The sequence below is a fragment of the Hemibagrus wyckioides genome, linkage group LG18 (genome assembly GCF_019097595.1).
Source record: "Hemibagrus wyckioides isolate EC202008001 linkage group LG18, SWU_Hwy_1.0, whole genome shotgun sequence".
In the NCBI taxonomy this organism is placed as follows: Eukaryota; Metazoa; Chordata; class Actinopteri; order Siluriformes; family Bagridae; genus Hemibagrus; species Hemibagrus wyckioides.
In genome coordinates, this window is record NC_080727.1 from 15,034,347 (window position 1) to 15,045,228 (window position 10,882).

Consider the following 10,882-nt stretch of genomic DNA (forward strand, 5'->3'; position numbering starts at 1 on the left):
CGTCTACGACATTACGTACTACGTAGTCAGGTCGAAAGGTCATGCTTGATGAAGGCGGAAATTTTTGAGCAGTCACATTATTTCCAAGCGGATATAATCTTTTAGGTTTAAAACGATTTCCACACAAGAACAGACCATTTTAAAATAAAAAAACTGACACAAAGACATAGAACTGTGTCATTCCACACACAACCTCCTTCTCACTAGTAATCATTGGGTCTGTAGCTCCGCCTACATCACGAGTGACCTCCACGATGCTAAAAACTACGTAATCATGTCGAAAGGCCACACGTGACGTAGTGTTTACTAGTGTGGAGGAGGAGGACCGCTCCGAAGTTTTTACGTGTGGAATGAAGCAAAGTTATGTGTACTTTTTTGTTAGTAAAAAGTTAGTGTTAGTGTAAAAATGTTAGTTATTTGTGCTTCCTTTGCATGTTTGCTTTGTAAACACTGGGTCTGTAGCTCCACCTACGTCACGTGTGACCTTTCGACATGTTCACGTAGTATGCAGTGTCGTGGACGCACATCCCAGAGCTAGTGCTAGACGAGCTTTTGTGGTTAGAAAGTACACAATTTTTTATTTTTCTAAGAAAATGACCAATCGTTCGGCTAGATAAGACTCTTCTTCCTCGGCTGGGATCATTTTGAGCTTTTGAAGCTGCATTTTGGAAGGTCAAACTCGCAGGCACCATTGAAGTCCACTATATGGAGAAAAATCCTGAAATGTTTTCCTCAAAACACAAAATTCCTTACAATTGAAGAAAGAAAGACATGAACATCTTGAATGACAAGGGGGTGAGTATATTATTTGTAGATTTTTGTTCTGGAAGTGAACTTCTCCTTTAAAATAGTAAAAAAAAATCCATGAATATTTTATTATTATACTAATTTTTAACATCAACCTGCATAAACTAGTACTGTGTGGTTGTTTGACTGAAAACAGAATAAATGTATTACACGTTTTCCAATCATTACTGTTTGCAACACCAAAAATATTACAATAAGTCAACTGAGATATAAACTAAAAATGTAGGTCCTACATATACATGAAGAATTAAGCAATAAATGTTTTATTCATTTTAAATTACAACAGAAAATACAATAAAGTTGTGTAAAAAATGAGTACAAAACTGATAAAAACACAAGTCATATTCATTTTCTTTGTATCAAAGATATCTCACAAGCCACAGATTCGATGACACCTTGACATCTTCTCTGAATAGGAAACAGTCACAAATTCACTACTGTAAAAGTAAATAAAATGCAGAGGTGGACTAAGAGGTAGCCCAGATGCCCAGGACAAGCACTATTTGTTTTTTATTGAAATGTAATGTGCTTCACAGTGAGCTGGTGCACCTCCATGCTATAGTACACACTAATCCTTCCAAATCCCACCGCCTGCTGCACTTCAGATTAGTTAATGTGTGACCTGCTGTCAGAAGAGTGTTTTTGTACAAAATATACTAATTAGTGTTCGTGGATGACAGGCGATCTTTTGAGAAGTAGCTCTGACTTGGTGGACTAGGTAATGAAGTTCTGATTTCTTGACCTCTGAAATAGATCTCATTAGATGTCTCATGAGTCTCATGTCTCTCAGCTCTCTATGCCATATCGCTCAAAATGCCGCAGAATGACACACAGTTCTAGTTCTACCGTGCCCATAGCCTCTGTGTGAAGTCTGTATCTGTCTGCTCCACTGTAAATGAGGTCAGGAGAGCGAAGCTGAAAGCCTCCACCTACAAACGTCTCAGCTAGCTGTTCCTGCCAGGTGCCTACTGGCCTCCAGGTTACACACTGCAGCCGGTGCTGTCCGGGGCTGGAGGGCACATGGCAGTAACCATAACCGTACAGCTGACATCTGCCAAAAGAGTCTTGGTGCCAAACCTGTACATGAAGCTTTGGCCAACCTGAAAAGAAATATAAACCCAGTCAGATGGCAGTATGACAACACACTAGGCTAACTGAACAAAATCACGATGTTAACAAACCTTGAAGGCCTTTAGTGGAGTAATGTAAATCGATAGGATGACTCCAGTAAGCCATTTCACCTATCTGGGGTATGTCCACTTGTGTCTGTCCCTCCTTTAGACCAGACAAAAGTCTCCATGCTCCTCCTGATATAAATGATATAAATATCAGGATTGTCCACAAAGCGAAAGAAACCAGAATGTTAAAAAATGATGACACAAGGTACCGGTGTGAATGCCCCACTTGCAGAACAGGCTGCTTTGAGGGAAACCACTGGCCCCAATGATCTGCCCGATTATATGTAGCTCTGCCATATGATGTGCTTCACCCTACAGAATGATCAGGTTTGCATCATTAGAAGTATTTCTGAAGACACCTCAAAACCAACATTGAGATACCATTTTATCAGAAACAACTAAGCATGCTAAGGTACTGACTAAACCTGTTACAAAGGCTTTTCAGTGTTTTATCTATAAAATAAAATCGTAACAGTACATAATGAATGTGAAAAATAAGTAAGAGATAAAACAATATGGGTAACTTTCAAAACTTTAAATGTGCACTGGAGAGGGGCATGACACTGACATGCCATGGGAAATTGTTTTCCATGGTATTGATTAAAATAAAATAAAAATAAATAAATAAACAAAATAATAAACAAAATGTTTAAAAGGGTATTTCTTCTGTGACATCAGAATCAAATGAAATATAAAATGGAGTATCATTTTTACCATTTTTCATGATTATTATTATTATTATTATACCCCAGCAATTTGCCAATGTATTCATTTCTTTATTTTATAATTATCAAAGAATGTTTTGTATTTTGTAATACTTTTGTATATGGTTATTGTTGTGGACTACTCCTGAATAATTAAGGTCCGTTATCAGCTAGATATGTTAAATCATTTCCTTCCTCTTGAAGTTAACAGGAAAAACAATTCCACCCTGTCATTCAGAAAGTACAAAGCACAATGTCTTCTCTACTGAACAATTCACCAAGTCTGAAAACTTTATATCAAAGCTAGCTTTAACCTCCTGCTGATAATTGTTAAGTAAACATATTCTGAAAGAAAACATTACCATATCTACCATTTCTTTTTATTATTATTCATTTATTTTTTAAAATGATTACTGTTATATTTTTTGGAGTCTGCCACACCAGTCCCCCGTGAATGAACTTTTACCATAGAAATGATGTACACACCGATCAGTCATAACATTGTGAGCACTGAGAGGTGAAGTGAATAAAACTGATTATCTAGTCATCATGGCACATGTTAGTGGCAGCAAGTGAACATTTTGTCCTCAAAGTTGATGTGTTAGAAGCAGGAAAAATGGGTAAGAGTAAGGATTTGAGCGAGTTTGACGAAGGGTCAAATTGTGATGGCTAGACGACTGGATCAGAGCATCTCCAAAACTGCAGCTCTTGTGGGGTGTTCCCGGTCTGCAGTGGTCAGAATCTATCAAAAGTCCTGTACGTATCCTTTAAGTCTTGTAAGTTGCAAAACTTACCCTTTCATGGAAACAGTATTCCCTGATGGCTGTGGCCTCTTTCAGCCGGATAATGCACCGTACCACAAAGCAAAAATGGTTCAGTAATGGTTTGATGAGTTTGAGATGTTGACTTTGCCTCCAAATTCCCCAGATCTCAACCTAATCGAGCATCTGTGGGATGTGCTGGACAAACAAGTCCGATCCATGGAGGCCCCATCTCGCAGTTTACAAGACTTAAAGGATCTGCTGCTATCATCTTGGTTCCAGATACCACAGCACACCTTCAGAGATCTAGTGGAGTCCATGCTTCGACGAGACAGGGCTGTTTTGACAGCAAAATTGGGACCAACACAATATTAGGCAGGTGGTCATAATGTTATGCCTGATCGGTGTATTAGAACAAGGGCACTTTTTATTATTTGTAGCTGACCCTAATGGCAGTTTAGAAAGTTTTGAATCTCATCTAATCATCACATCACATCTCATCCAAATTTATCAAACTATATATATATATATATATATATATATATATATATATATATCCTTATGTATGTCCTTATGGTTGTTTAGATAATGTTAAGTAAAGGAAAGTGGACGAAAACATTACTGCACAAGGCTGATGAGTGTATAAATATATATTAACCGAGCTATTAATGGGAACAAGCACTATTTTAGAGATCTGGGTCAGTTTTTCACCACTGAACAACTTGACTGTAAATAAAATCATTAACGCTATTAAGCTATTCAGGTTATTTCAACTACGCTTGATAATCTGGCTAGTTACTTCTGTTAGCTAGTCAGCTAACTAGTCATCAGCTAACGTTAGCATTTCGTCATGCCGTGAATAAAAAAAAACACACAAATTCACACACATACCCAAGTCCGTTCATTAACCTGCAAATCGATGCGAAAATGGTGAAAAGATATGATTTCAAGTAAATGTTTAACTTTGTAGTTTACAAACGCTCATTGTTTACACTCCTGGTAGTCAGGAGTCTCACTTCCTTAGCAACGACTCTCTCGCGATGTGATAGGAGCAAGTGGTGATCACGTGGATCGATGGCGCCATCTGGTGGATAAATAATGACTTTAAGCTCAATTCAGTTTGCACGTGGTGTCCAAAATTAGCGGTAGTGGTTGCAGTAGTGGTAACATCTGAGATAACCCTCGGTAACTATTTATAAATTGAGCCATCACTGACCAGTTGCTCAAATAATATATATAATTATAATATATATATATATATATATATATACACTATATTGCCAAAAGTATTCGCTCACCTGCCTTGACTCGCATATGAAGTTGCATATGAACTTAAGTCACATCCCATTCCTAATCCATAGGGTTCAATATGACGTCGGTCCACCCTTTGCAGCTATAACATTAACAACTCTTCTGGGAAGGCTGTCCACAAGGTTTAGGAGTGTGTTTATAGGAATTTTTGACCATTCTTCCAGAGGCGCATTTGTGAGATCACACACTGATGTTGGACGAGAAGGCCTGGCTCTCAGTCTCCGCTCTAATTCATCTCAAAGGTGTTCTATCGGGTTGAGGTGAGGACTCTGTGCAGGCCAGTCAAGTTCATCCAGACCAGACTCTCACCAGTCATCCATGTCTTTATGGACCTTGCACAGTCATGTTGGAAGAGGAAGGGGCCAGCTCCAAACTGTTCCCACAAAGTTGGGAGCATGGAATTGTCCAAAATGTCTTGGTATGCTGAAGCATTCAGAGTTCCTTTCACTGGAACTAAGGGGCCAAGCCCAGCTCCTGAAAAACAACCCCACACCATAATCCCCCCTCCACCAAACTTTACACTTGGCACAATGCAGTCAGACAAGTACCGTTCTCCTGGCAACCGCCAAACCCAGACTCGTCCATCAGATTGCCAGATGGAGAAGTGCAATTCGTCACTCCAGAGAACGCGTCTCCACTGCTCTAGAGTCCAGTGGCGGCGTGCTTTACACCACTGCATCCGACGCTTTGCATTGCACTTGGTGATGTATGGCTTGGATGCAGCTGCTCGGCCATGGAAACCCATTCCATGAAGCTCTCTGCGCACTGTTCTTGAGCTAATCTGAAGGCCACATGAAGTTTGGAGGTCTGTAGTGATTGACTCTGCAGAAAGTTGGTGACCTCTTCGCACTATGTGCCTCAGCATCCGCTGACCCCGCTCCGTCAGTTTACGTGGCCTACCACTTCGTGACTGAGTTGCTGTCGTTCCCAAACACTTCCACATTCTTATAATACAGCTGACAGTTGACTGTGGAATATTTAGGAGCGAGGAAATTTCACGACTGGATTTGTTGCACAGGTGGCATCCTATCACAGTTCCACGCTGGAATTCACTGAGCTCCTGAGAGCGACCCATTCTTTCACAAATGTTTGTAAAAACAGTCTGCATGCCTAGGTGCTTGATTTTATACACCTGTGGCCATGGAAGTGATTGGAACACCTGATTCTGATTATTTGGATGGGCGAATACTTTTGCCAATATAGTGTATGTATATATATATATATATATATATATATATATATATATATATATATATATGCTTAACCAGGTATTTCTTTATTTCAACCTTGTTTTTCCACCTTTCCACTGTTTTGACATTTACGATTATGTTATTAAACATACAGTCAACAGAAGGCCACAATAAATGCAAATGTGAAAAGGGCTTTTCAGAGACTACATAAAAATATAAAAAAATGTTATATGGCCATCTAAGCATGAAAGACATTTAGCTCGCCATGTAACAATTTTACACCTAACAAATCATTCACTGATATCCCACACTTGACGCTAAATTTACTAAACCTTTCACTGAAAGTTGCTTTAGGATAAAGGAAAGATTGGCTACCAAGACAATTTAGCTTGCCAAGCTATAAGATTCTCATGTATCTATTGTATATATCCTGTACATTTATCATGTGACCAGTCTGCAATCAGTCGACCAGTTAGACAAGGCCGCTCTTCTCAGAAGGCCGTTCTCATTGTCTTACTGGCAAGGCAAGGACATGAGCAGTGTGTGTGTGGTTGTGTGCAGGTGTTTATGAAGATGCAGTTCAGAGCACAGCTGCATGCGGTCTCGGCTACAAGTTATAAAGCTAACATTAAATTTATTGAGTCACAAAACCACGGCTCCCTGAGGATTCTCATTAAAACAAGTGACACCCCAGGAAACAAGTTCTAACATTCAAGGCAGGTGCATCTGGAGCGCTGTTTTTTCGCATCTAAAGGCCATCTTCCCACAGTGATTGATGGTGTTGTTGAGATAATTGAGTCTCCTGCCATTTTAAGTGATCTAATAGTCCGCAATATCTTGTCTGATGGTTTTGAATAGTTTTTAATAAAAAAACCAATCCTCATCAATACAGGATGAAGATGAGGAGACCATCTCAGCTCATAAATCTCATAAACTACATACAATAACGTTTTGAGACTTAACATGTCACATCTTTTGTGTACATATCTACAGAAATACATGTACACATTTATTGACATACAGATTACAGAAACATTGATCATATTGTGTAATCGGTGTTTTGTAAAAGCCTCTACAGTATATTTATTCATATACAGATGACAGAAACAATCACATTGTCCTTGTCAAATAATTAGTGTTTTACAAAAGCCTTTAAGGGCGCAACTTTGTTTTTAACACAGTACATGAATTTGTGTATGAAAACAGGCCTGAAGGTCTCATCCCTTAGGCCATAGATGAGAGAGCTGAGGCAGCGTGGCAGAATTAGCACTATGAAGAAGTTGAGGAAGCGCAACTGTGCATATACACCGAATGGCAGGCTTCCCAGAAGGAACTCTATATACTTATAGAGGAATGACATGAGTGAGAGACAGAGCTGCAAAATGTGTAGTAACACAGTGCGCAAGGCCTTACGGGCAGAAGAGGTGTCAGAGGAGATGGCACGGGCCTGCCGCAGGATGGCCACGTACGTGTAGAGCAGCACAACTGACACTGCCGTAAAGAGAAGGGCTTTGAAAGCCATACTCTTGCCGATCTGCCAGGGTGCCACAATCAGCTGCTCGATAGTACAGACTGTAGGAGACAAGTAGAAGGATGGCTCTGCAAGGAGGAAGAGAGCACACACATCAGTTAGCACATCGATTGTGCCCAAAATCCACACCAGAGCCACTGCTGCACTCACTCGGGTTGGCGTAGCCAACTCACTGTGTCTCAAAGGGAAGCAGATAGCTGTGTACCTCTCTAGGGACATGACAGCCAGGTTGAGTGGTGTGTTGGTAAATGTTGCCGAAGACAGCAGGACAATCATGGCACAGGCTGCACGCACCACCACCAGGTAGATGGCCCCAAACAGGTAGAGCACCAGGGAGATCACCAGGTGAATGGTGTCGTTCAGGAGCATGTGGGTAAACAGGATGTAGCGTGGCGTCTCACGGAAGATGGCCTTGGTGCGCAGCGTAAACAGCATCACAACATTAATGTAAGTAAATATGGAGTGTGTGGACACCACCAAGAACATCTTAAAGATCCTCTCGCCTGTAAAATCCAGTCTAATGGTCTGCATCTCAATAACGGGCAAAGGGCCAGACATGTTGGCCATCAGTAGTCCTGCAATAAAAAGAGAGAATTTCTTACAGAAAGTTTTTTAGGGTTTGTAGCCAGAAACACCTTCAAATGTAAAAATCTGAAAATGTAAAAAAAATCCCAAACACTCCCAGTGATCACAGCACAGATTATTTTCATGAGAACTAACCAAAAATACAAACACTGGAAGTTTTACAGATTTTCGTAGAGCAAGTGGTTTCTTTGACATATTTTGCAGCCAGAAAACTTTTCACTCACAAAATATTTATGTGAAATTAAAAAATGACAACTTTTTCCAAAAGATTAAAAAAAAAAAACCCCACAAACCCTCCCACTTTATTACAGCACAGATTCGCTTTATGAGTGTGATCTAAATACAGAAGGACTGAATGTGTCCAAATGTGTACCACTATATTTACTGGAGTCATTTGTGCTTACTGAAAGTTCCATCCACTGCAATAAAAACAGTTTTTTTTAAATATTATTATCAGGATTATCAGTTGACATTATATACAGCGGATCCTCGACTTACGTCGGAATTCTGAGCTCAAGATTAAGCCACAAAATTTAAGTCAACTTCTTACAGTACCTATATAATAATTATCAGTACCTGACAGTTATAGAGCATTAAATAAACCAGCAACCAACCCATAATAAATAATACCATCACCAGTCAGTAAAATTAAACAGTATAAATAACCGTTTAATGACCGATCATTTTAAGTTACACTAGACACTATTACATCAGTAAAATGTTTTTTTAACACTGTATTTAGAGTTTCTTATGTTTTTTTTCACTATGATTTAAATTAAACATATTTATTGCAATTAAGTAAAAAGGAAAATGAAACATGCTTCCAACAGAGACAAAAAATACACATCATATAAATCCACTTTAACTGGCTGCTTTCAGATCCTATAGGGCCTTTAAATCAATTAAATGCACTTGAAATAAATAAGTCTGTACTTAGATTTTTTCAAGAATGTTAAAATTGTGAATAAAGATGAATGAATAATTCAATAACAATTAACTATTTATCTACAATCCATCAATTACAGAGGGAGAACAGATGGAAGTTTTTGGAAAACATTGTCATTACTGCAAACAGAGAAAACACCTACAGTGTTATGAGCTTAAGACCCAAAGCACTAACACCCTTGCTCCGTCTCTGGGTGATAACCTTCACTATTTAAATACACCACAGCTCTCTTACATCATCGAGTCTTCAGAGTTTTAAGCTCCAAAAATATCCGTGTCAATAAACATCATCCCTTAACTCATTAAAGTAGAAAAGTGTCATAAAGACTTTTGGTAAACAAATCCAAATTATGAAATAATGTTTGATAATTGTTTGCCTTTGGATTTTTTTGTCTCCACAGCAGGTTTTAGAAACCTGACAATTTCCTGGACAATTTTTCTACTTATTTGCTGGACTGTGGATGGTAAAGTAATGTGAGGCACATATAGATATAAAACTGCTCCAAATTTGTGATATGAATTGCGCTCCCTGGTCACTCACTATATCTTCTAAGTACTTGAACACATAACTGAAGATGAGTTCGGCTCCATCAAAGTCTGAGAGAGGTTTTTACCAGAGGCATATGCGGACATAATAGTCTATGGTAATGTGTGGCCATGGTCACTGTGGTGTGGGTACCGGAGACAGTTTGCCTTGCAGGCAGGCAGACAATTCCAAATGGTCAATATCAAATCCAAACAAAAAAAAACCAGAGAAATTTAACAGGAAATAAAAACAGAAGAAAATAAATGGAGAAGCAGAACTAGATAAAAACCTGAATTAACATGCACAAGAAACATTTGTTAACAGGTACGAAGTAGATAACTCTGAGTGATATTTCATGATGTGTGAGTGTTTAAATCAGTATTTTTATTTAGCAGAGCCTAGATAACAATTGTATGGTCCTCACCAAAGTGATAACAAAAATAAACGGATATCAATTTGTAGTCTTTTTTTTTTTTTTCAAGAAGTAAACCAACATCAGGAACCAGTTGGAAAAAATCTACATAACAAAATATAGATTTTATATTCTAAATAGATTTTAGATTCTAAATTACTAAATTACATCCTGTAATATAATAAGATGTACAACCCAAAAAAATTAAATATGTAAATATTTTCTATAGACATTTTTCAGCCGCAAGAAATTTTGCCCCATACTTCCGCTCTTCTGTACAACATTGCTTCAGTTTGTAAATGTTTGAGCACATTCGGTTATGTACAGCTATCTATATAGAGCTGTTTATATCCTTGTACAAAGGTGATTTGGCTGGATTCTAAATGAGGAGAAAATGTACGAATTTATACTCTGTCCCAACTCGAAACTAAATCCTTGTATATTTTTTATACAAACTGAGTTCTGTAAAATCACAACTGGTAAGTGATAATGATGTATGGAATTTTATGTAAATATATAAAACTAGCTCTTTGGCCACACAAAATATCCAACCTATGGGACATGACTACAAGCACAGGTCAGAAGGCCATCTGTGAAAATTTTTGGAATGGGCTTACAAAGGAGTAGACAAGAGAGATATTAAAACCTGCTGTTATTAACAATAATTGAAGCTTTTCAATAACAGCATCAAGACATCTTGAATGAAAAATCTGAAATTTACATTAGAATCTTTGCTTAATGTGGATCACAAACACGCCATAACACATTTATTCATCATCATATTGTTCTTGTTATAAATAGTGTTTCGTAAAAGCCTCTAAAGGCAAAACTTTCTTTGTACTATTTGAAATTCTGTTTGGAAAGGTCTCATCCCCCAGTAAATCGATGAGAGAGCCGAGGCAGCGTGGCAGGATCAGCACTGTGAAGAAGAT

The 10,882-nt window shown here is 38.4% G+C and overlaps 2 protein-coding genes across 2 annotated transcripts; both read right to left on the reverse strand.

The window, feature by feature from the left end:
- Window positions 1-879: 879 nt before the first annotated feature.
- Window positions 880-4,405, reverse strand: b9d2 (B9 domain containing 2). Its single transcript, XM_058414895.1, has 4 exons — window positions 4,342-4,405; window positions 2,195-2,297; window positions 1,989-2,114; window positions 880-1,907 (listed from the first exon to the last, which is right to left on the reverse strand). The coding sequence occupies exons 2-4, from the start codon at window positions 2,280-2,282 to the stop codon at window positions 1,594-1,596; spliced, it is 528 nt and encodes a 175-aa protein (XP_058270878.1). The 5' UTR covers window positions 2,283-2,297; window positions 4,342-4,405; the 3' UTR covers window positions 880-1,593.
- Window positions 4,406-7,083: 2,678 nt separating this feature from the next.
- Window positions 7,084-8,040, reverse strand: LOC131369185 (odorant receptor 131-2-like). Its single transcript, XM_058415664.1, has one exon. It carries the CDS (start codon window positions 8,038-8,040, stop codon window positions 7,084-7,086), a length of 957 nt encoding a protein of 318 aa, XP_058271647.1.
- Window positions 8,041-10,882: the final 2,842 nt, after the last annotated feature.